Consider the following 26,030-nt stretch of genomic DNA (forward strand, 5'->3'; position numbering starts at 1 on the left):
ACTTCCCTTTACCACAGCTAAGGACCCTGGGACTAAACACCTCCCTCTGCAACTGGATCCTGGACTTCTTGAAGGGCCACCCCCAGGTGGTAAGCGTAGACAACAACATGGCTGTCAAGCTGATCCTCAACACTGGGGCCCCTCAGGGGTGTGTACTTAGTCCCCTCCTGTACTCCAAGTTCACTCACGACTGCGTGGCCAAACACAACTCCAACACCTTCATTAAGTTTGATGACGACACAACAGTGGTAGGGCCTGATCACCAACAATGATGAGACAGCCTATAGAGAGGAGTTCAGAGAACTGGCAGTGTGGTGCCAGGACAACAACCACTCCCCCAATGTGAGCAAGACAAAGGAGCTGATTCGGGACTACAGGAAAAGGCGGGCCGAACATGCCCCCATTAACATCAACGGGGCTGTAGTGGAGTAGGTTGAGAGTTCCTTGGTGTCCACATCACCAACAAACTATCATGGTCCAAACACACCAAGACAGTCGTGAAGAGGGCAAGACAAAACCTTTTCCCCCTCAGGAGACTGAAAATATTTGGCATGGGTCCCCAGTGTCAAGAAGCAGTGCGGCTTGGTTGGGTTATGTTTTGGAGGACGCATGGCTCTCGACCTTCGACCTCTCCCGAGCCCATACGGGAGTTGCAGCGATGAGACAAGACTGTAACTACTACCAATTGGATACCACAAAATTGGGGAGAAAAAAGGGGTAAAATAATAAATAAATATTTTATTAACTCTTCTTGAACTGCACTGTTGGTTAAGGGCTTGTAAGTAAGCATTTCACAGTAAGGTCTACACTTGTTGTTTTCGGCGCATGTGACAAATAAAGTTTGATTTGATTTGCATGGGATACATATTGGCTTGTAGAGAGAAAGCTATTCTACCTGTCTCCGCTAAAGTTAGGTGGGAAATACTCAGTAGGGTCTCTACTAACCAAATATGATTCGTTTTAGAGGGAGACTGTGTTGCACGGCCTGCTGCTGGCTTTTCACTCCACCCTCGACATTGTCCCCACTGCAATACATTACACTGTAATAGACTGTACAAATATACAGTGCATTCGGAAAGTATTCAGAGCCCTTCCCTTTTTCCACATTTTGTTACGTTACAGCCTTGTTATAAAATGGATTAAGTGGTTATTCCTCATCAATCTACACACAGTACCGCCCCAACAGATCCACAGACGACACAATCGCCATCACACTGCACACTGCCATATCCCATCTGGACAAAAATAATACCTATGTAAGAATGCTGTTCATTGACTACAGCTCAGCATTCAACACCATAGTAACTTTCAAGCTCATCATCAAGCTGGAGACCCTGGGTCTCAACCCCGCCCTGTGCAACTGGGTCCTGGACTTCCTGACGGGCCGCCCCCAAGTGGTGAAGGTAGGAAACAACATCTCCATCTGACCCTCAACGCTGGGGCCCCACAAGGGTGCGTGTGTTGATTTTGTCCTCCCACACCAGACGCGATCAGGACACGCAGGTTGAAATATCAAAACAAACTCTGGACCAACTATATTAATTTGGGGACAGGTCGAAAAGCATTAAACAATTATGGCAATTTAGCTAGCTAGCTAATTTGTCCTGGGATATAAACATTGGATTGTTATAGTTATGAAATGCACAACGTAACGCCTGCTTCCAACTCACACTCCCAAACACGTAGATCCCCTGAACGCAGCTCACTTTCCAGCTCACTCCCCAGATCCCAATCACCTTAATTCCAATCACCTGTATGTCATCATCCCACACTATTTAGTTAGGTTCAGTGCACCCCTTCTCTGTGAGGTATTGTTTGTTTTGTGACACACTTCTCTTCGGAGCCCTGTTTTCCCCGTAATCTACTCCCATGTTTGATAGTTGTTGCCTGCCTCACTAACGACGCCTTTTGCCTATTCCCTGTCTGTACTTCGGATTCCCTGTTATCATCCTATTGCCTGATCTCCGGGACTACGTTACTAGCCTTTTCCCTGCTTGTACTGTTGTACTTCTGCCTGACTCTGGACCCAGCAACCTGCCTCCTCCTGTGGTCCTTACAATAAACACCTGCTGCGCCCTGCACTTGAAACCAGTTCTCTGTCTCCCATTGTGTTCATTACAGAACACCTCACCAAAAACGACAGATGGATTCAGCGGAAGAGCACCTACGTCTAGCCCGACAGGAGGAACGAATCGATGAACTCTGCGACCTCCTTCGCCATTCCATTGCTGCTTCACCGACATCAGGTGCCACAGCATCTCCCCCAATATCCATGCCTAATAAATACGACGGCTCCCCAGGGAAATGTCAAGGATTTCTCATGCAGTGTAACCTGTACATAGACCATCACCCCGATGACTTCAACTCTGACAAACACAGGGTGGACTTCGTCATCTCCCTACTCACAGGCAAAGCTCTGGATTGGGTCACAGCCCTGTGGGCCGCTCAAAGTTCTGATCTGTCCTCTGAATCGCGTTTCCACGCCCTCTTCAAGGAGGTGTTCAACCATTCAGTTTCAGGTCATCACAACGGGGACCTGTTATTTGAGCTGCGACAGGGCCCTCGCTCCACCACTGAGTATGCCCTTGAGTTCCGCACCATGGCTGCCGGGCAGTGGATGGAGTGAACCAGCTCTCCTTACAGTCTACCGGAGGGGTCTTAAAATGGTTCTGTCTGTAACTCCCGATTTAAGAGACCTAAACCAATACATCCGGATGTCCATATCCATTGGCAACCTACTGGTGGACAGCAGACCTACACAGTCGCCCATAGCCTGCAAGTTTTCCACGGCCTTCTCTCGTCCACCACGGTCCAATAGCCCCGAACCCATGCAACTCGGCAGCCCAACTCTCACACCTGCCGAGAGACATCAGAAGTTACATGAAAATATGTGCTTCTATTGTGGAGAAAGTAACCACCTACTCAATAGCTGTCCAATAGCTGTCTGACCACAACCCCTCCACTTCCGCCTGGGTAAAGCGGCGATAGAAGTTGGCGTATCCCAGGTAACATGGCAGCTGCACCCTGGAAGTAGGCTGGGGCTAATCCACCACTGCAGACAACGAAGTAACAACAGTTTATTAAATCGAACAGTGGCAGGCAAAAGGCAGGTCAAGTGCAGGCAGAGGTCAGTAATCCAGATAGGTGGGGCAAAGGTACAGGACGGCAGACAGGCTCAGGGCAGGCAAAGGTCAGTAATCCAGAAAGGTGGGGCAAAGGTACAGGACAGCAGACTGGTCAACACCGGGAAAACTAGGAAACATCGAGAGACAGGCGCAGAAGGAAAACCACTGGACTTGACGAAACAAAACGAACTGGCAACAGACAAACAGAGAACATAGGTACAAATGCACAGGGGATAATGGGGAAGATGGGCGACACCTGGAAGGTGGTGGAGACAATCACAAAGACAGGTGGTACAGATCAGGTTGTGACAGTTACAGCCTACATTTAAAAATAGATTAAATTGAGATTCTGTCCCACGAATCTACACACAATACCCCATAATGTCAAAGTGTAGTTTTGTTTCTAAATTTTTAAAAGAAATTAATACAAAATGAAAGCTGAAATGTCTTGAATCAATACATTTTCAACCCCTTTGTTATGGCAAGCCTAAATAATGTGCTTAACAAATTGCATAAAAAGTTGCATGGACTCATTCTGTGTTCAATAGTAGTAGTTAACATGATTTTTGAATGACTACCCCATCTCTGTACCCTACACACATTGGACTGTAGAGAGAAAAATGTATCCGTCTCTGCTAAAGTACTCAATCAATAGTGCATTTCAAGCACAGATTCAACCACATAGACCAGGGAGGTTTTTCAATGCCTCACAAAGAAGGGCACTGATTGGTAGATGTGAAAAAAAAAGAAAAGCAGACGCTGAATATACTGTACCTTTGAGCATGGTGAAGTTATTAATTACACGTTGAATGGTGTATCAATACACCCAGTCACTACAAAGATACAGGCGTCCTTCCTAACTCAGTTGCAGTAGAGGAAGGAAACTGCTCAGGGATTTCACCATGAGGCCAATGGTGGTTTTAAAACTGCTAGAGTTTAAAAGGTTGTGATGTGAGAAAACTGAGGATGGATCAACAACATTTTAGTTACTCTACAATACTAACCTAAATGACAGAGTGAAAAGAAGGAAGCCTGTACTGAATAAAAAATGTCAAAACATCTATCATGTTTGGAACAAGGCACTTAAGTAATACTGCAAGAAATGTGGAAAGGAAATTAACTTTTTGTCCTGAATATAAAGCGTTATGTTTGGGGCAAATCCAACACAACACATCACTGAGTACCACACTTCATATTTTCAAGCATGGTGGTGGCTGCATCATGTTTTGGGTATGCTTGTCATTGGCTAGGGAGTTTTTTGGGGGATAAAAAGAAACAGAATACACCTATAAGCACAGGCAAAGTCCTAGAGGAAAACCTGGTTCAGTCTGCTTTCCAAGAGACACTAAGAGATAAATTCACCTTTCAGCAGGGCAACAACCTAAAACACAAGGCCAAATATACACTGGAGTTGCTTACTTTGAATGTTCCTGGATGGCCCAGTTAAAGTTTAGACTTAAATCGGCTTGAAAATATATGGCAAGACTTGAAAACGGCTGTCTAGCAATGATCAACAAACAACTTGACAGAGCTTGAAGATTTTCTTTTAAATGGGGAAATATTGTACAATCCAGGTGTGCAAAGCTCTTAGAGATCCCAAAAGACTCATCTGTAATCGCCGCCAAAGGTGCTTCCACAAAGTATTGACTTTGGAGTGTGAATACTTATGTAAATTGGATATCTTAGTATTTAATTTTCAAAAAATGTACAAAAATGCATATAAACATGTTTCCACTTTTTCATGATGGGTTAGTGTGTGTAGATGGGTGAGAAAAAAATATTGAATCCATTTCGAATTCAGGCTGTAACACAACAAAACGTGAAATAAGTCAAGGGGTATGAATACTTTCAGAAGGCATTGTAGTGTCCAGGCACCCCATTTCAATTAAGCTGTTTGACCACTGTAAAAGGCCAGCAACACTCTGTATTTTTCAGAGCCCCATGAAATGACACCATACAAAGACTATACAGACCCTATTGAGTACTCTCCAGCCAACTTTTACATTGGCACAAATACTAGTTTTTTCTCTATAAGCCAATATGTAATGCATATACAGTGATTTGCATTAAGGACAATGTAATGGGCAGAGTAAAAGTCCAGCAACACTCAGAGCCCTATGAAATGTACAAAATATATAGATTCTACAGACCCTATTGAGTACTCCTTACCCCACTTTTACGTTGGCACAAATAATAGTTTTTTCTCTATAAGACAATATGTAATACATACACAGTAGTGGAGGCTGCTGAGGGGAGGACGGCTCATAATAATGTCTAGAACGTTCCAGTTTATATTATGAGCAGTCCTGCCTTCAGCAGCCTCCACTGATATACAGTGATTTGACCTCCAAACATGTTTTAAAACCCAGATTGTATGTCACCTAAATATGAACACATATGAATCATTGTTAATGTTTAGACATGCATTTTTCATACATCATTAATAAATACAGGTTAATGACCATTTCTGACGTTCCGTGACCCGGAAGTACTTATTTAATGTTGTTGACGGGTCAACGTTGAAAGTCTCTGCAAGATAGTGCAGTTTTTCAAATAAACTAACGTTTCTAGTGATTAGAAACAAAGGGAGAACGTAAGTAGAACATTCTGGTACCTCAGTATTCGATATGTCAATGCAATTAGCTGGAGGTTTACAAGTATTTGTGTGAGACATTTTTAAAATCGTTTGCAGTGGCTAGCGAACGTTAGCTAATATTGATTTGGGTAACACCAACAACCTAGTTATGTAGCTAATGACTATCTCAAATGTGCCTTATCAGAGAACTACACCCATGTTGGTGGCCTAGCCAGTTGCTCTGCATTCCTCGTGCTTGTCTGTTAGCTAACTAACGCTAATTACGTGCTGTAACGTTAGGTCACTCTCACTGTCGTGCATATATATAGCATTCTGTTGGTGGCAAGAATTTTATATAATTTTACATTTAAAAACCAGGTGTAGTTTTTTTGTACCCGTTCATAAACCATGTGCAATGGAATTGGTACATCTCAAATCTCTTCCCATTTATTTTGCAACGTTTATGGCGCAGCTGTCAACATTGTTGTCCTCAAATTAAACTGGTGTGTATATATATATATATATATATATATATATATATATATATATATATATATATGAGGCCAAGATGGCGGCTTGAACATACGCTCTTTTTTACCGAGCTCCGCAAAAAAATTCAGAAAGATTGTGGAAAAACAAGTTTACAGTCATCACTATTACTGTTTTTATTTGTTCAAGATATAATTACTTTCCTGTGACTGGAATAAGAATTTGATAATTTATTTCGGCATGACCATGCGAAGTCGTGACAAATAGAAAGGAAGAAGCTAGCCGTTCTATTGCTAATCAACAAGAGAGAAACGTGCTTATAGACAACTGCCATAACTACGCCTGATTCCACTCTGTCCAGCGTCGTTGTTTTGCATTCCCTCTCCAGTATGTAAACACCAACACTTGCCCTATGGATAATATCATACTTTCGAATGCTGTTGAAGATGACGAATTCCCCCCTTTACCGGTTACTCCGTGCAAACTTCCACCCTCCAAAAACCCCAACATGAACTCTGACATCGTGGCTACCCTCTCCTTACTCATCAACTCCAGGTCTGACGCCATTGAGAAAATGGTAGGCACGACCACCATGGTTATCGAAGGCTTGAAAAAGACTGGAGTTTGTATGTGGTGAAATCAAGAATTTGGAAAAAATAATAACAATGTCTACCATAGACGTCTCACTGATCTGGAACAATACACAAGAAGATGGAACCTGAGACTCCACGGATTGCCAGAGGTGGAGAATGAGGATGTGCGAGGAGAGGCTATCCGCATCTGCCAAGAAGTTATGCCTGCAGAGAAGAACAAAGTTGGTGGTACCATGGATGTCGTGCATCGCCTCGGCAAGAAGCAACAGCAAAACAATTCAAGACCAAGGGGTATCATCATCCTCTTCATTGCCAGATTATACAAGGATGCTGTCTGGAAAGCTGATAGGAAGAACGCCTTCCTTCAGAGCCATGGTATGCGTTTCGCCGAGCATCTCAGCCCAGAGGACATAGAAAGAAGGAACAAGTTGTGGCCAAAGATCAATAAAGTACGAAATGAGGCTTACTTCGGAGGACGCCGCTTCGTCAACGGTTCAGAAATCCATATTCCTCCCTAAAATCTCACCAGAAGGAACAGATTGATGGTTTCGGCCATGGTATTCTCATTTTCCTTGTATTGTTTACTTTACCTAACAAGCATCAGGTGACAATTTTTCGGAATACTCAGGTACTTCAAGTTATTAGTTTGGTCTTGTATGACGAGAAGGCCTATTTTGTTTACAAACTTACGAAGAAGACTGAAAGTTGTATTTATTTTTTATGTATACAGTAACTAAGATACTGTTTTTAAAGAGCAAACAGGTCTACTCTGACTTTACACGGTTGTTCTATTTAGTTATTAATACTTATTTCCAAGTGAAAAGGGTCTTAGAAACATGTATGTAAAAAAAAATTATTCCAATTTTTTATGATCAGTTTTCATATGCACTTAAAGTAGTAGGTACCCTTTTAATTTAAATTATTATTTTGTATTTTCTCAGAATAGTTCCTGATTCCACTAAAGAGGGTTTTTAGTCTCTTACTACAAAGAACCCTTGGTTTGGTCTTGAACATAATTTTCAGTTGAGTTTAATTTCAAAAGCCGGACAACATCTAGCTCAGAGTTTATGGAAAACGCTATTTTCACTTAGTTGACTTAAATGGTGAAGATCTCGGTTCCTTATCGCTTACGTTCACTGCTCCTACGTTTTTGACGACTCCTACTACAGTTTATACTTTATATAATCTTTGTTTTGTCTTTGTCTATAGTTTCTCTTAATGCTAGGGTGTTACGAAACAATGCACAAGGCCTTATTTTTATTTGCTCAACAATTTCAAACAGATTTTTGCTTTTTTCAAGAGTCTCACTCAATTTTGGCTGATGCCAACTTCTGGAGGTCACAGTGGGACAACGATATTTGGCTTTCCCATGGATCTGAACGCACTGCTGGTGTCATTACAATGAAAAATCCCTTTGGTAATATTCTACACTCAGAATGTGACCCCTTTGGTCACTTTATTTGTCTTGTGATCAATTACAATGACATTATGCTCATTGTAAACTTCTACGGGTACAACACCAAACATGAGAATGATGAGTTGCTTGAATCTATAGAAACATATACTTCATTGGTTATCTAAATTTCCGAGTTTATTATTATTGATAGGAGGGGACTTTAACATTACTATAGATAATTCAACTGATAGATGGCCCCCAGGTAGGCCAACCAATCAGAATTTGGGTTTAATACTTTTTATGGAAAAGTTTGATCTTACTGATATATGGAGAGAGAGGTTTCCTGCTGACAGACCATTCACTTGGAGTAACAAAACAGGTTCCAGACAATCCAGAATAGATTTTTGGCTTATATCCAAATGTATTGATAGTGAGTGTGTTACTACAAGTATTTGTACTACTCTCCTCACAGACCATAGGGCCATTTACATTGATATCAAAATATTTCCCCCTGATACTAACCTTGGTAGGCCATCCTACTGGAAGCTAAATAGCTCATTATTAAATAATGATATAGTTAAGATTGAGGGTAAAGATCTGCTTTCACACTTTTGGGAAAGGGCTTGTGAAGAAAAATCTTATTGCAAGAACTGGGAGCTCTTTAAATTTGAAGTGTCCAAATACCTTAGAAAATATGGTAGTAATCTTGCTAAGACCAGAAGAGCTGAGGAGGAAAAGGTGATCATTAAGAGAACTTCCCTTTCTCAGAGGTCCCCAGCCGGCCTCTCGGGAGGAGAAGATGGAACTGATTGAGTTACAAAATAAACTGGATAATACAGTGGGGCAAAAAAGTATTTAGTCAGCCACCAATTGTGCAAGTTCTCCCACTTAAAAAGATGAGGCCTGTAATTTTCATCATAGGTACACTTCAACTATGACAGACAAAATGAGAGAAAAAAATCCCAAATCAAATTGTAGGATTTTTAATGAATTTATTTGCAAATTATGGTGGAAAATAAGTACACTGCTCAAAAAAATGAATGGAACACTAAAATAACACATCCTAGGTCTGAATGAATGAAATATTCTTATTAAATACTTTTTTTCTTTACATAGTTGAATGTGCTGACAACAAAATCACGCAAATTATCAATGGAAATCAAATTTATCAACCCATGGAGGTCTGGATTTGGAGTCACACTCAAAATTAGTGGAAAACCACACTACAGGCTGATCCAACTTTGATGTAATGTCCTTAAAACAAGTCAAAATGAGGCTCAGTAGTGTGTGTGGCCTCCACGTGCCTGTATGACCTCCCTACAATGCCTGGGCATGCTCCTGATGAGGTGGCGGATGGTCTCCTGAGGGATCTCCTCCCAGACCTGGACTAAAGCATCCGCCAACTCTTAGACAGTCTGTGGTGGCGTTGGTGGATGGAGCGAGACATGATGTCCCAGATGTGCTCAATTGGATTCAGGTCTGGGGAACGGGCGGGCCAGTCCATAGCATCAATGCCCTCCTCTTGCAGGAACTGCTGACACACTCCAGCCACATGAGGTCTAGCATTGTCTTGCATTAGGCAGAACCCAGGGCCAACCGCACCAGCATATGGTCTCACAAGGGGTCTGAGGATCTCATCTCAGTACCTAATGGCAGTCAGCCTTCCATGTGCTCGCCAGAGGTAGCCTGTCTGGCACCCCAAAGAAATGCCACCCCACACCATGACTGACCCACCGCCAAACCGGTCATGCTGGAGGATGTTGCAGGCAGCAGAACATTCTCCATGGCGTCTCCAGACTCTGTCACGTCTGTCACATGTGCTCAGTGTGAACCTGCTTTCATCTGTGAAGAGCACAGGGCGCCAGTGGCAAATTTGCCAATCTTGGTGTTCTCTGGCAAATGCCAAACGTCCTGCACGGTGTTGGGCTGTAAGCACAACCCCCACCTGTGGACGTCGGGCCCTCATACCACCCTCATGGAGTCTGTTTCTGACCGTTTGAGCAGACACATGCACATTTGTGGCCTGCTGGAGGTCATTTTGCAGGGCTCTGGCAGTGCTCCTCCTGCTCCTCCTTGCACATAGGTGGAGGTAGCGGTCCTGCTGCTGGGTTGTTGCCCCCCTACGGCCTCATCCACATCTCCTGGTGTACTGGCCTGTCTCCTGGTAGCGCCTCCATGCTCTGGACACTACGCTGACAGACACAGCAAACCTTCTTGCCACAGCTCGCATTGATGTGTCATCCTGGTTGAGCTGCACTACCTGAGCCACTTGTGTGGGTTGTAGACTCCGTCTCATGCTACCACTAGAGTGAAAGCACCGCCAGCATTCAAAAGTGACCAAAACATCAGCCAGGAAGCATAGGACCTGAGAAGTGGTCTGTGGTCACCACCTGCAGAGCCCCTCCTTTATTGGGGGTGTCTTGCTAATTGCCTATAATTTCCACCTGTTGTCTATTCCATTTGCACAACAGCGTGTGTTATGTATTGTCAATCAGTGTTGCTTCCTAAGTGGACAGTTTGATTTCACAGAAGTGTGATTGACTTGGAGTTACATTGTCCTGTTTAAGTGTTCCCTTTTTTTTAGCAGTGTATTTGGCCACCTACAAACAAGCAATATTTCTGTCTCTAACAGACCTGTAACTTCTTCTTTAAGAGGCTCCTCTGTCCTCCACTCGTTACCTGTATGAACATGTTATCAGTATAAAAGACACCTGTCCACAACTTCAAACAGTCACACTCCAAACTCTACTATGGCCAAGACCAAAGAGCTGTCAAAGAACACCAGAAACAAAATTGTAGACCTGCACCAGGCTGGGAAGACTGAATCTGCAATAGGTAAGCAGCTTGGTTTGAAGAAATCAACTGTGGGAGCAATTATTAGGAAATGGAAGACATACAAGACCACTGATAATCTCCCTCGATCTGGGGCTCCACGCAAGATCTCACAAGGCTCCTTCTGCTTTTAATCATATATAAGATCTCGGAAGAAATGGATTGAGGGAGAACAGAATTCATCCTATTTCTGTAGACTTCAGAAATGTCACTCTACAAATAACACTCCATAAGTTAAACATTGGTGTTATTACAGATGACCAAAATTAATCGCTAAATACTGTAGCAATTTTTACAGAATTGTATAGCTCTACGTACTGTCAGGAATCCACAGATATGATTTTTGACTGCACTGAATAATGTTCACTCTATCAGTGATATAGAATCTAAACAGTGTGAACCCATCAAAGTTGAGGAGATTATAGTCTATCAAACATCCGAAGAACAATAAATCACCAGGTGTTGATGGAATTCATCAGAATTGTACAAATTATTTTCTGAACAAGTAGCTCCCTTCCTATTTGATGTCTTTTTAGAGTATTAAAAACAATGTTCTCCCTCCTACAATGAGTCAGTGGTTAATAACACTGATACCTAAGCCTAAAAAAGTACTGCTCATCGATAACTGGCGTCCAATTTGTAGTCTTAATAATGACTACAAGATATTAGCCGTACTACTTGCAAAAATAATTAAAGAAGTCCTGGATGCAATCATTGATGAAACACAGTCTGGCTTCATGAGGAACAGACATATTTCTAACAATATCAGACTAGTATTAGACATACTTGACTACTCAGACCTAATAACCGAGGATAGCTTCATATTTTTAGATTTTCATAAAGCATTTGACACAGTAGAGCATCAGTTCCTCTTCCACTCCCTTGAGAGACTTGGCTTTGGGGATTTTTTTTTTCTATATGGCTATTAAGACTCTCTATACAAATGGTAACAGCTCTATCAAATTAAAATATGACACCTCGCCTAGATTTGAGTTAAAGAGCAGAATTAAGCAAGGTTGTCCTATCTCTCCGTACCTGTTTTTATTAATCACACAAATTCTTTAAATAATAGTCCTGTACAAGGCATTTCCATAGCTGGTAAAGAAATTGTTATAAGCCAGCTGGCTGATGATACTACACTTTTTTTCTGAAAGATGCTAACCAAATACCCATATCGATAAATTTGATACAATCCTTTTCCAAAGCGTCTGGTCTATATCTTAACATGAATAAATGTGAACTCATGCCTGTCAAAGATTGTGTGACACCTTCATATTATAGTATTCCAGTAAAAGAAGAACTTACCTATTTAGGCATAACCATTACAAAAAATCAGAAGTCTAGAGGCTTACTAAATTTTAACCCTCTTATTTAAAAATAATAATAATAAATTTAAAAAAAAAACAGAAGAAGCTAAATCAATGGCTACAGAGGGACTTATCTTTTAAAAGGAAGTCCTAATAACTTCAGCCTTGGTTATCTCTAGACTAACATATGGTACTCTATCTTTTATATCTTGACAGTAAAATAAGCAAGGAGATAGACCAGATGATTTTCTACTTTCTGTGGAGAAACCATACCCATTACATTAGGAAAACTGTTGTATTGAACACTTATGAGAATGGTGGGCTGAATTTTCTGGACTTTACTACCTTAAATAATAGTTTTTAAGATCAATTGTATAAAACAATTCCTAAGAAGACACTTATATGTGTAATTTTATTCCTCGTGTCTTCTCTACATTTGGTGGCCTTAACTTCATGTTGGTTTGCAATTATAATATTGACAAAGTTCCAGTGAAACTTTCTGCTTTTCATCGGCAGGTTTTCTTGTCATGGTCCTTAAAACCCTTTCATGCTTGAGTTTCAAATATCTCTAACGGTCGCCCCAGCGTTTTTTTAATGCACGTGATGTTAGCATGTTCTCTCCATTCCAGAATGTGATTGATACGTAACAGTGCATTTAATCCGCGCTGCCCTCAAACTAAAAGCACGCAGCCCGTTTTTATTTATAGGCTGTTTCAATTTCAAATGAATTTCTGTTTTTATTTTCTAAGAACAGTTTGAATTTAGGTGTGTTCCACCTCATTCATTCTCATAAAAATGGTCATTTTTACTTTTGTGGACAATTTAATATTTGGGACATTTCTGACCCGGACAAAATTCCCAAGCACTTCCCAATTGTTTGTGCAGTTCAAGTCTGCAGACATTTGCTCATCTCCCGTCAGAACAGGATCTGCACACGTGTTCACATTTTCCATCTGTTGCAGTCATTGTTTTCGTTACTAATAATAACTTTGGAAATGTGTGTGTTTCTATCAAATTGAATTATTACGTTGTAATAGTTTCTGTACGTCGTTTCTATTGTAGCATACTGTATGTATAGAGCATAATATATTTGTGTATATTCTTTATAACCGCAGACACGTGAGGTAACGTTACTCATTTTATAACCTTCATGGTGTTCTATTCAATCGTGCTTATGCAGCTAGCTACTTCTATCAGCTCTGTAAAACAATGCTAATTGCGTCAGAGAAGTATTATCTTGTGATGTATTTTGAAGCTACATGACCTTATGACTCCCAAGTGGCACAGCGGTCAAAGGCACAGCACATCAATGCTAGAGATGTCACTACAGACTCCCTGGTTCAAATCCATGCTGCGTTTCTATCAAAGTAAGTGCCTTATGTTAGTTTCCGTATGCCGTTTCTGCTGTAGCTCACTATGTATGGAGCATAAGATATTTGTGTATATTATTTATAACCGCAGACACGTGAGGTAATGTTACTCATTTTATAACCTTCATGGTGTTCTATTCAATCGTGCTTAGGTAGCTAGCTATATTCTTCCATTAGCTCTGTAAAACATTTTATTTTTATTTATTTAACCAGGCAAGTCAGTTAAGAACAAATTCTTATTTTCAATGACGGCCTAGGAACAGTGGGTTAACTGCCTGTTCAGGGACAGAACGACATATTTGTACCTTGTCAGCTCGGGGGTTTGAACTAGCAACCTTCCGGTTACTAGTCACATGCTCTAACCACTAGGCTACCCTGCCACCCCAAAACAATGCTAGTTGCGTCAGAAGTATTAGCTTGTGTTGTATTTTGAAGCTACCCTGGCCTTATGACTCCCAAGTGGTGCAGCGGTCTATGCCACTGCATCTCAGTGCTAGAGGCATCACTACAGATACCCTGGTTCAAATCCAGGCTGTATCACAACTGGCTGTGATTGGGAGTCCCATAGGGCAGCGCACAATTGGCCCAGCGTTGTCCGAGTCTGGCCGGTGTAGGCCATCATTATATAGCTCTGTTCTGCCCTGCCTTGCCCCCTTGTGGAGCTCAAAAGTTAGTTTCTTACTGTTATAACTCAAATCTGTGATTTTGTCAATGCAATAAACTATTTTTTAGCAGTGTTCATTTTTGTTACTTATTTGTAATATTGCTATATCCTAATATTGTATACTAATTAATATTTCCCCCTTTATTCTGTACTTTCAGAAACCACAAACAGTATTTGCCAATATCATAACTGGAATTGGGCATCTTTGGAGTTGAAGAATGAGGACAGCTGTTGTATGCTAACCTACACTCCTTAACAGTTGTACTGGATGAAAACACAGCAAGAAAACACACAGGCCAATATGTAATAGTCGTCTATTTTATTGCAGTATTGGTAGTTGGTTCAACAACAACAACTTGTTGTACTAGAGGACAAAAAACAGAATATGCATAACCCATATTTAATATTCATGCAGTGACTGAACAAAAACTGCATTTCCACCCCCACCTCTAAAGGCATAGTATCATGGCAGGTCACCTGTCAGGTCAGTCAGTCACTTATCGCTGCAGATGTGCTCAATAATGCTTGAGCATGTGATACTCCTCAAAGCATGGTGAAATACATAGAGGTGTATCACAAGCTAAACACATGTATTTTGTCTTCTTCTCCTAGCGCCTCTTCTCCTGGTTTATCATGTCCGCCTTATCCACGGCCCCCATTTTGAGGATATAGTCAAGCACACAATCTGGTTTGATCTTTCTCTCTCCCGTCAGGTGGTCCACCTTCTCTGTGGCCGACATGGTTGCTGTATGGACAGTGGAGAGGACAAGGACTTCTCGTTTGTCATGCCACTTTACTGCCAGCTGTTGACCGTTCTCCTGGAACTCCACCTCCCCTCTCTGCATCTTCCTGCATCCGTATGCCGGCATCCCCTTCCTGTTCGACCTGACTGTGCCACAGGCCCCTGTGCTGTTGGAGAGCAGATGCTGTGGAAGAGTGTGGGACTGCTGTACCAATTGTCCACGTAAGTCCCTTGCCGAGATGAGGAGCCAGCATGGTCATCACCACGGACCCGGACACCCCAAGCCCCTCATAATGTTGGATGTCAGTGATGGACCCTGTGTATACTATAATATCCTAGACAAATCCTGTCTTCACGTCGCACATGACAAAGAACTTCACTCCAAACCTGTGCCTTTTGGCGGGAATATATTGACAGAACGCCGGCCTACCTTTCCATAACGTCAGGGACTCATCAATGCATAGTTCCTTGTATGGCACAAAGACATGACCAAATGCTGATGTCAGGCTGATAAGAACATTTCTTATTTTGTATAACGGGTCACTTAGGATGGCAGTAGCATTGTTGACGAAATGCAGGCATCGCAGCAGAACTAGGAAGCGGTCTTGGGAAAAGAGGTTTGCAAAGAAGGGAGTTGCGAACATAGGATCTGTGCTCCAGTATTCTCCTTAGGGAGTTCTTATTTACTATTCCCATTAGAAGGACTGGCACCAGAAAATAAAATTTTTTCACTAATTGTGGTTGTCACCCATTTAGTGAGTTTCCCCCTCACTACTGGCTCTCTCTTCTGTAGCTCCAAGGCATAGCGATTGGTCCCCTCTACTGTTTCCCACCAACTCCTCTGTCAGAAACCACTTGAAGTACTCTGTCTCAGTTGGAAATGGCAAGGGGCGTTGCACTCCAGACTGCAAACAGCAGGGCCAGGAGGGGTGAAATGACTGGCGGCCTTCCAGCTACCACAACTCCTGTACTTCATCCACTGCCGGTCTGCCTCCATCACCACCAGCATCTTCAAAGGGACCTGGTACTTTGTCAGTGGACAAGGGAAATTCAGATTCAGGGTTCTCAATGGCTACAAGGTTGGGGGGCAGCTCCTTACTGTCACTGTCAGAATCTGATTCCTGACTTTCAGACTCATTGTCATAATTTTAAAATATCTCCAGAATTTACACATTTGTGAGTCGTCTCCTTTTCAAAGGCATTGCTAATGCTACAGCTTAGCTCACTAGCCTAGCTACATACATAAACAACAACACTAAATGGCCCAGAGTGAGATGGTACGTGGTTGACTGCCGGCACCCGCCACTTGTATCAATAAATCACTATCAAAAAAATGTTTTGTGTGGCAATTATTTGTGTATTTACTGTCTTATTCACACGTTTTCAATTCTAGGTGACAAATCATGCATTCCGATTCTTGCATAGATTGTAATGGGCACATATTATGTGTAAAATACTGTTTTGAAGGTTGTACTGATTATGAGCTAAGCCAATTCCAGCTGTGTAACCATGCTTGTTGACATGCAATGCATTCTGGGTTTCACGTAATCGTCTGTTTGACCAAAGATGTTATAACAAAATGAAGTGAGTAAGTGTTCACTCATTTTTTTGAGGACTTCCGGAAATGAATGGTGGGATGTGAACGACGGTAGATGACACACCCCTTCAACATGCATACTATAAACAGACCAAACTCATCTTGTCATCTTCGGTTTCTGCGAGGAAAAAATGCATGGCTGTGCGCTGAAACTAATCGTCGGATTATTTTCGATTTCTAGAAAGTGTTTTACCTAATTATTTCGATCAATGGTGAGCTCACCCGTGGTGTGATTAATTATATATAGTAATTGCTATTAGCTAATTGATATTGTAGTTTATGTCAGCCGAGAGTTGGAAAATATGACTGCTTGTGTTGGGTCAATCTTTCCTCAGCTCTAGGACAAATGTAGCCTACATTTTTCTGGTTAGGATGATTGTGTTATGCTATAGATATTCACAGAAGTATATGAACATTGCATCCAAAAATAAGCTGCTTACATTCTGGACATTTTATTTATTTCACCTTTATTTAACCAGGTAGGCAAGTTTAGAACAAGTTGTCATGTACAATTGCGACCTGGCCAAGATGATAAAGCACAACTTTGTAAGGACTGTGTTTGTGTAAATAGTTTCTGAAAAAAGTGTGGCCAGCTCAAATGCTTATTGTTGCGTCATTCGAAACTGGCCGTTCTAAATGAGTGTTCTAATCACGGGGTGTGATCATACGCTTCAGGGACCACTGTAGAACGATCACACCCGTGTGATGGTACATGTGAAAGGGTTCATTTATAAGCAGAATTTTTCTCCACACATTATATATGGAACAATCTGGATATATTGTATAAAATTATTCTTTGTTTTTAGAATATAAGTTCTGAAATAATATCCTATTGGTGAGCCAACTGGTAAACGCAGAGGGTATTTTACTCAGTTATAAGGAATTCTTATCACTTTACAAGGTTCCTGTAACACCTAAACATTTTGCAATTGTCTTAGATGCCATTCCCTCAGGTGTTGCTTTATTATTCAGGAATGTGTCAAGACCTGACCCCCAGAGCCTACCTTCTGTTGAACCTGTTGACTCATCAGTAGGAACATTCAACAATAGGAATACGAACCTTGTTTCAGCAGGATGTCATGCCTTATTGGAATGGATTTATTGATAATATTTGTCGCAAAAAAGTTTGGATGTTGCCATACACATACCTACTTAACAAAATTTAAGGAAGTTTTGTTTAAAAATATTCATAAATATTATCCTGCCAACCACTACATGAAGAAGTTTAAGGAAAACATGAACTCAAATTGCTCATTTTGTAATGACCACCCAGAAACAGTGGTATTTTATTCATGTACGAAAACTGTGGCAAGACAACAGTAGATTTATAATTGAACACATTCATGAGGATCTTACACTATTGTAGAGAGATGTACTGCTTGGATTCTTTACCTATGATAGAAATAAGCTGAAACATTTTTGGCCAAATTTCATATTCACAAATGTAAATTTACAAGCAAAACACATTTTCTTACCTTACAAAAAGAAATGGAACTGCATTTTAAGATAATTAAATACTCTAACAAAAAAGCTGTTAGAATAATAAGTATGTCCTTGTGTAATGTGATATTGTACCCCTAGCCCCGCCCCTAGCCCAATTGTTCTTTGTATATTATTTATATATTGTGTTCCCACATGTACTTCCTGTATTGATTTGTTAATAAAATTAAACTGGTAAATGTTTCTATTTATGCCAGTTCCTTTCAGCCATTTGGGCATGCCTTTTATGTCCAGGATTCTAGATATGTTAGACCATGGGTACTTAAATACTATTTTAGAAGGTACGGTCACACACATCCTAGCTACTGGTAGCTCAAAGGCTGGCAGATGGTGGTGATACTATAGTCCTTTAATCTTACCATCCAAAGGGAATGCAAAGATTGTAATAACCAAACCAAGATGGACCACAGCCTGTCTTTTCCAATGGGAACAGATGAGTCATAGTGGGCAGAACAAGCAAGAAGGTGGGCAGAGCCAAGCACGAGCTAGCGATATCCTATTGGCCCGTTCTAGCATACAACTGCGTTTTCCGTTAGGGAAGCCCTGCTCTGTGAAATGCATGTGCAATAACTCAATTCAACTTTGCACTCCTAAACAAGACATTTTAAAACTTCGGTAAAGGCTAAAGTCTATAAAACGTAGTCCACTCTGTTCACAACAGATTATAGTTTTGGGAACTGAACTATTGATATAAAATGTTTCATTTGCAAAATGTAGGACAAAATCCATCTCTTTCCATCTTCTCCCCACTGCCCGTCAGTGGGCTTCCTCGTGGAAACGCCAAGCGGATGCTTCATATTTATACACCAGTGAAATGTCTCTTTAAAAAAATCTGGGGGAAAAAAACATACAATACACTTGCAGTGAAGCCACTCAACAAACAAATCACATTCATCGAACAGACTCCCATCCACAGCGTTCTGTGGGGAATGTATGCCGCCGGCTATACACTCAAATCCCCGTGTACCGGTTCGTTCTCTATAGAGGCTGCAAATGCGTTGATTTACCACCTCCAACTCGATTTAATGGCAATAAGGCAGAAAAAAACGTGGGAAATATGGGCAGCAGGTAGCCTAGTGGTTAGAGCGTTGGGCCAGTAACCGAAAGGTCAGCTCGGAGATTTGGTCTAGCAACAAGGTCAAAATCTGTCATTCTACCCCTGAACAAGGTAGTTAACCCACGGTTCTTAGGCCGTCATTGTAAGTAAGAATTTGTTCCTAACTGACTTGCCAGGTTAAATTAAATTCATATTTTCTTTGTGAAACACCATTTTCCATGCTAAAGTGGCTAATGCTACTTCCTGATATTGCGCCCCATGTCGAGCCTGGGGTAAACAGGTTCTACAACCTGATTGGTTGAACGCAATAGCAACATCCAGGACTAGCATTCCTAGGCATTACCCATTATCCATTATCCAGTGTGGTGGATAATGTGTAATGAATTCCCGCAGTCAAATTGAGTTCTAGGAGGAAATCATCAGATTTGCAGCCTGCATGGAGAATGCTTTAGGTACGAACCGGTCCACGGGGATACATGTACTAGCCGGCTGCATGCATTCCCTTCGGATGGTAAGATGGAAGGCCTCAATGTGGCCATCTGCCAGCCTTTGGCCTAACTAGGTGACAAAGGTCCAAATGGATATTGTAATTTGTCAGTGTAGTAACAAACCCCCACCTCTCAACAATGCAACCCCAAACTGTTCACACATCTTGTTGGCTGATTTTTGTTGTTGCGGTTTCAAAGCTCATTTCCTGCAGTTCTACACATCTCGCCATGGGGCGGAGAGAACATTTAGCCATTTTAAAGCAAAATTTCTGCAATTCTAACATTTCCTGACATTTTTTGTTATTGATACTTGAGTAAAAAAATGAAAAATAATAAATTGGGGCTCCTGGGTAGGTAACTTGGCCATGAGAACTACAAGATTTGGATAGCAGCTTAGCCTAAATTACCTACCTAGATAACATGGCTTAGTGGATCAATTGGACATTTCTGACCGGTTATAATCAGCTCTGTTAGTGAATGACAAAAAAAATAAAAACTGCCCACCAAAGGTTTTCCTTTTTTTGTTGTCTGGACCCATGGTCCGTATTGTCCCTGTTCTGGGTCTGAATACGAACTGCAGTCCACCTATCAGAGTATGTGAGCAGAGCGAGATTCCCAAAGGCTGGAGCGTCGGCCTTCTCGCCCGCTCCAGTAGCACCCACTTCATGAGCTCAAGGCATGCCCGGCCCAGCATGCATTTGTAGTCTACTTGTGTGCTGCAATAGCCCCTTGCTTTAGCTACATTAGTTTGCTAAATATTTTCATAAAATAAACTGTTATAACACAGGTGCAAATCAAGGTGACTTACAAAGATGAAGACCAAGGGAGGGAGTACAGTGATGTGTTCACAACTAGAGGATATTCTTCGCTGCTGGCCTGCTCTCCGGGCACTATCGCATGAACCTGAAGCCATAGACGGCCAAACTCATGTTTTAAAAAATGTATTAGTAAAAAAACACTAAGTAATTTGTTTAATTTGTATCAGTCGCAGCCTATTTGCACAATTTATAGACTATAATGATTAAATACAATGAAATGTTTAAATGCTGCGCGCTTTGTCCCTACCGACCTGTTGTGTTGCACTCGCAAATGCTTCACAATGTATTTCTTTGTAGGGTATAGCCTTGGAATAATATAGCCTAAATTCATTTTCGTTCCTTCCTAGGCTCCCTCTCTGGCTCCTGACCTATTTAGTGTTTGTATGCTGTTTAATATGACATGTAGCCTATTTGAAATGATGAGCGCTTCTTACATCCACCTTTTCATGTTTATTAATATACTTTTAATTCAAATCATATGGTTTGGTTTCAATACTTCAAAACGAATTGGTAGGTCCAGCTAGTCACAAAAATAGTTGGGTGTTGGTTAAATTGTGATTTTAATGAATGGAGCAAATTTGGAGTGGCAGTTTTTTTCTTTGAGCGCAGAGCAGTTTTAAGCTGATCGGTTGGAAAGGACATGGAGCACCCAATTTGTATGTATATATTTGTAATAATAATTACAACAATGCTGAATGAACAATGAACACTTATTTTAACTTAATAAACTCACAAAAAAAGAAACGTCCCTTTTTCAGGACCCTGTCTTTCAAAGATAATTCGTAAAAATAACTTTACAGATCTTCATTGTAAAGGGTTATAACACTGTTTCCCATGCTTGTTCAATGAACCATAAACAATTAATGAACATGCACCTGTGGAACGGTCGTTAACAGCTTACAGACAGTAGGCAATTAAAGTCACAGTTATGAAAACTTTCTACTCCAAAAGAAAGATGCCCAGGGTCCCTGCTCATCTGCGTGAACATGACTTAGGCATGCAGCAAGGAGGCATGATGACTGCAGATGTGGCCAGGGCAATAAATTGCAATGTCCGTACTGTGAGACGCCTTAGACAGCACTACACGGAGACAGGACGGACAGCTGATCGTCCTTGCAGTGGCAGACCACGTGTAACAACTTACTTAATGCAGCTGGTGGCCACACCAGATACTGACTTACTTTTTTATTTTGGACCCCCCTTTGTTCAGGGACACATTATTCCATTTGTTAGTCACATGTCTGTGGAACTTCAGTTTGTCTCAGTTGTTGAATCTTATGTTCATATGAATATTTACACATGTTAAGTTTGCTGAAAATAAACGCAGCTGACAGTGAGAGGACATTTCTTTTTTTTGCTGAGTTTATATAAATAAAATCTATTTAGTCTCAATAAATAATGAAACATGTTCAATTTGGTTTAAATATTGCAAAAACACAGTGTTGGAGAAGTAAATGTGCCATGTAAAAAAAGCTAACGTTTAAGTTCCTTGCTCAGTACATGAGAACATATGAAAGCTGGTGGTTCAATATTCCCAGTTAAGAAGTTTTAGGTTGTAGTTATTATAGGAATTATGACGCGTCGACTATTTCTCTCTATACCATTTGTATTTCATATACCTTTTGACTATTGGATGTTCTTATAGGCACTTTAGTATTGCCAGCCTAATCTCGGCAGTTAACAGGCTTGAATTCATAAACAGCACTGTGCTTCAAGCATTGCTAAGAGCTGCTGGCAAACGCAGTAAAGTACGGTTTGAATGAATACTTACGAGCCTGCTGCTGTCTACCACCGCTCAGTCAGACTGCTCTATCAAATATCAAATCATAGACTTAATTATAATATAATAAACACAGAAATACGAGCCTTTGGTCATTAATATGGTCAAATCCGGAAACTACAATTTCGAAAACCAAACGTTTATTCTTTCAGTGAACTACGGAACCGTTCCGTATTTTATCGAAAAGCTGGCAACCCTAAGTCTAAATATTGCTGTTCATTGCACAACCTTCAATGTTATGTCATAATTATGTAAAATTCTGGCAAATCAGTTCGCAACGAGCCAGGTGGCCCAAACGGTTGCATATACCCGGATTCTGCTTGCACTGAACGCAAGAGAAGTGACAATTTCCCTAGTTAATATTGCTTGCTAACATGAATTTCTTAACTAAATATGCAGGTTTTAAAAAATATACTTCTGTGTATTGATTTTAAGAAAGGCATTGATGTTTATGGTTAGGTACATTTCTGCAATGATTGTGCTTTTTTTTTCGCAAATGTGCTTTTGATAAATCATCACCCATTTGGCGAAATTGAAGTAGGCTGTGATTCGATGATAAATTAACAGGCACCGCATTGATTATATGCAACGCAGGACAAGCTAGTTAACTACACATGGTTGCTGATATTACTAGGTTAACTAGTGATTATGTGAAGGTGATTATTATTATTTATTTTTTTAAAGAAGTTTAATGTTAGCTAGCAACTTACCGTGGCTCCTTACAGCCACAATGTCCTTTTGACGCTGCACTCGCGTAACTGCCACGCAGTTTCCTCGTGGATTGCAATATAATCGGCGACCAAAAAGGCATACAGACACTATGAGTGGACCATCTGTCAGACAGCGGGGGAGCTGCTGCTGGAGTGAAACGTGCTTTTATAAGTCCAATCATTGCGTAACAATTTGAAATGCTGTCGCGTGATAAATAGTTATGATGGCCTCGATTAAAAAGTGCTAGGCCTACTAAATTTACCATTCAAGTGCATATATTAGCAATCCAAGCTAGTTGTTGCATCTTTAGATCGCCCCTCTTTCTACATTTCTAACGGATCTTTTCATCTCTTTCACATGAAAGGTTAAATAAATAAAAGCGCCCTCAAAGCGGTGCGCTTTTGACAAGTGTTTTCCCGCCAGTTGCATTATGGAACAAATATTTGCACGTAGCCTACTGCCTGTGCGCATTGCTGTGCTTATAATGTGAAGAAATACTAGTTTATCAACATTTAAGCTAAATGTGCTGATCTATTGCATAATCCTCAGTGCTTTTATCGTCCCATAACTGTCCCAGAGTCTGTTTGGAATAGGCTATTTCTTTCTCGCACAGAACGACAAGTTGACGAATAGAATGTCAACTTTTCTACTATAGGGGATATTAGATTTACATAGGCTAGTGATTTTGCTGTTAATTTCTAGTCTTGTTGGCTGAGGAAAAGTAAATGTGTCAGTTCTTCTAACATTGTCAAAGTGAGCATTGGAATTCGGTAAGAAGGATGCACCCGGTTGCGTCCTTGAATTGCATGTTCCGTTAAGATGAATAACCATAATCTAATGTGATTTGTCATTTTGAGTACCCTTGGTGCAACCCTAATCAGGTTATGCACCAAATGGATATGGGTCCAGTAAACTTCCCAAATGTCCATTAAATTCAAATGCTGCCGGTGAAATGGCGCCACATTTTCCCAATGGAAAGAAACCCTGATTGTGGTATATACAGTGCCTTGCGAAAGTATTCGGCCCCCTTGAACTTTGCGACCTTTTGCCACATTTCAGGCTTCAAACATACAGATATAAAACTGTATTTTTTTGTGAAGAATCAACAACAAGTGGGACACAATCATGAAGTGGAACGACATTTATTGGATATTTCAAACTTTTTTAACAAATCAAAAACTGAAAAATTGGGCGTGCAAAATTATTCAGCCCCTTTACTTTCAGTGCAGCAAACTCTCTCCAGAAGTTCAGTGATGATCTCTGAATGATCCAATGTTGACCTAAATGACTAATGATGATAAATACAATCCACCTGTGTGTAATCAAGTCTCCGTATAAATGCACCTGCACTGTGATAGTCTCAGAGGTCCGTTAAAAGCGCAGAGAGCATCATGAAGAACAAGGAACACACCAGGCAGGTCCGAGATACTGTTGTGAAGAAGTTTAAAGCCGGATTTGGATACAAAAAGATTTCCCAAGCTTTAAACATCCCAAGGAGCACTGTGCAAGCGATAATATTGAAATGGAAGGAGTATCAGACCACTGCAAATCTACCAAGACCTGGCCGTCCCTCTAAACTTTCAGCTCATACAAGGAGAAGACTGATCAGAGATGCAGCCAAGAGGCCCATGATCACTCTGGATGAACTGCAGAGATCTACAGCTGAGGTGGGAGACTCTGTCCATAGGACAACAATCAGTCGTATATTGCACAAATCTGGCCTTTATGGAAGAGTGGCAAGAAGAAAGCCATTTCTTAAAGATATGCATAAAAAGTGTCGTTTAAAGTTTGCCACAAGCCACCTGGGAGACACACCAAACATGTGGAAGAAGGTGCTCTGGTCAGATGAAACCAAAATTGAACTTTTTTGCAACAATGCAAAACGTTATGTTTGGCGTAAAAGCAACACAGCTCATCACCCTGAACACACCATCCCCACTGTCAAACATGGTGGTGGCAGCATCATGGTTTGGGCCTGCTTTTCTTCAGCAGGGACAGGGAAGATGGTTAAAATTGATGGGAAGATGGATGGAGCCAAATACAGGACCATTCTGGAAGAAACCTTGATGGAGTCTGCAAAAGACCTGAGACTGGGACGGAGATTTGTCTTCCAACAAGACAATGATCCAAAACATAAAGCAAAATCTACAATGGAATGGTTCAAAAATAAACATATCCAGGTGTTAGAATGGCCAAGTCAAAGTCCAGACCTGAATCCAATCGAGAATCTGTGGAAAGAACTGAAAACTGCTGTTCACAAATGCTCTCCATCCAACCTCACTGAGCTCGAGCTGTTTTGCAAGGAGGAATGGGGAAAAATGTCAGTCTCTCGATGTGCAAAACTGATAGAGACATACCCCAAGCGACTTACAGCTGTAATCGCAGCAAAAGGTGGCGCTACAAAGTATTAACTTAAGGGGGCTGAATAATTTTGCACGCCCAATTTTTCAGTTTTTGATTTGTTAAAAAAGTTTGAAATATCCAATAAATGTCGTTCCACTTCATGATTGTGTCCCACTTGTTGTTGATTCTTCACAAAAAATACAGTTTTATATCTTTATGTTTGAAGCCTGAAATGTGGCAAAAGGTTGCAAAGTTCAAGGGGGCCGAATACTTTCGCAAGGCACTGTAAATGCTAGGGCTGCCAAGCACGGACACAGCTTTATGTAGACATTAGTTATAATAGCTATGATTTTATAACTTCAAAGACTAAGCTTTTTACAAATTATTTACTTTGAATTCCTGCCTTTGTTTCATTGCAGAAAATAAAGTTACTAGTAATGGTGTGGTTTTGTAAATGATTCAATATATATTCCATACCAGTGGCCTATTGCTTTCTTTTAGTTAATTTCAAATCTTTTTTTGCCATTTCAGAGATGCAGTCGCAGGTAAATCACAACTTCCACCCAGAGAGTGAGGTGAACATCAACAAGCTGGTGAACATCAAGCTGAATGCATCCTACACCTACCTCTCCCTGGTATGGTC

At 41.0% G+C, this 26,030-nt stretch overlaps 1 protein-coding gene and 1 long non-coding RNA gene across 2 annotated transcripts in view; both read left to right on the forward strand.

Annotated features, from left to right (window-relative positions):
* The first annotated feature begins 5,615 nt into the window (after positions 1-5,615).
* The window catches only part of zgc:56095 (Ferritin, lower subunit-like), a 31,361-nt gene continuing 10,946 nt past the window's right edge, over positions 5,616-26,030 (forward strand). The window contains exons 1-2 of the mRNA XM_029629518.2: positions 5,616-5,718; positions 25,919-26,022. Coding sequence (XP_029485378.2) covers positions 25,921-26,022 — 102 coding nt within the window. The 5' untranslated portion in view covers positions 5,616-5,718; positions 25,919-25,920. The remainder of the gene's footprint in view (positions 5,719-25,918; positions 26,023-26,030) is intronic.
* On the forward strand, positions 6,277-18,396 carry LOC135563952 (uncharacterized). Its single transcript, XR_010460679.1, has 2 exons — positions 6,277-13,684; positions 14,510-18,396. It is a non-coding gene; the product is annotated as an uncharacterized LOC135563952 (long non-coding RNA).

Source organism: Oncorhynchus nerka, linkage group LG23 (genome assembly GCF_034236695.1).
Source record: "Oncorhynchus nerka isolate Pitt River linkage group LG23, Oner_Uvic_2.0, whole genome shotgun sequence".
Lineage (NCBI taxonomy): Eukaryota > Metazoa > Chordata > Actinopteri > Salmoniformes > Salmonidae > Oncorhynchus > Oncorhynchus nerka.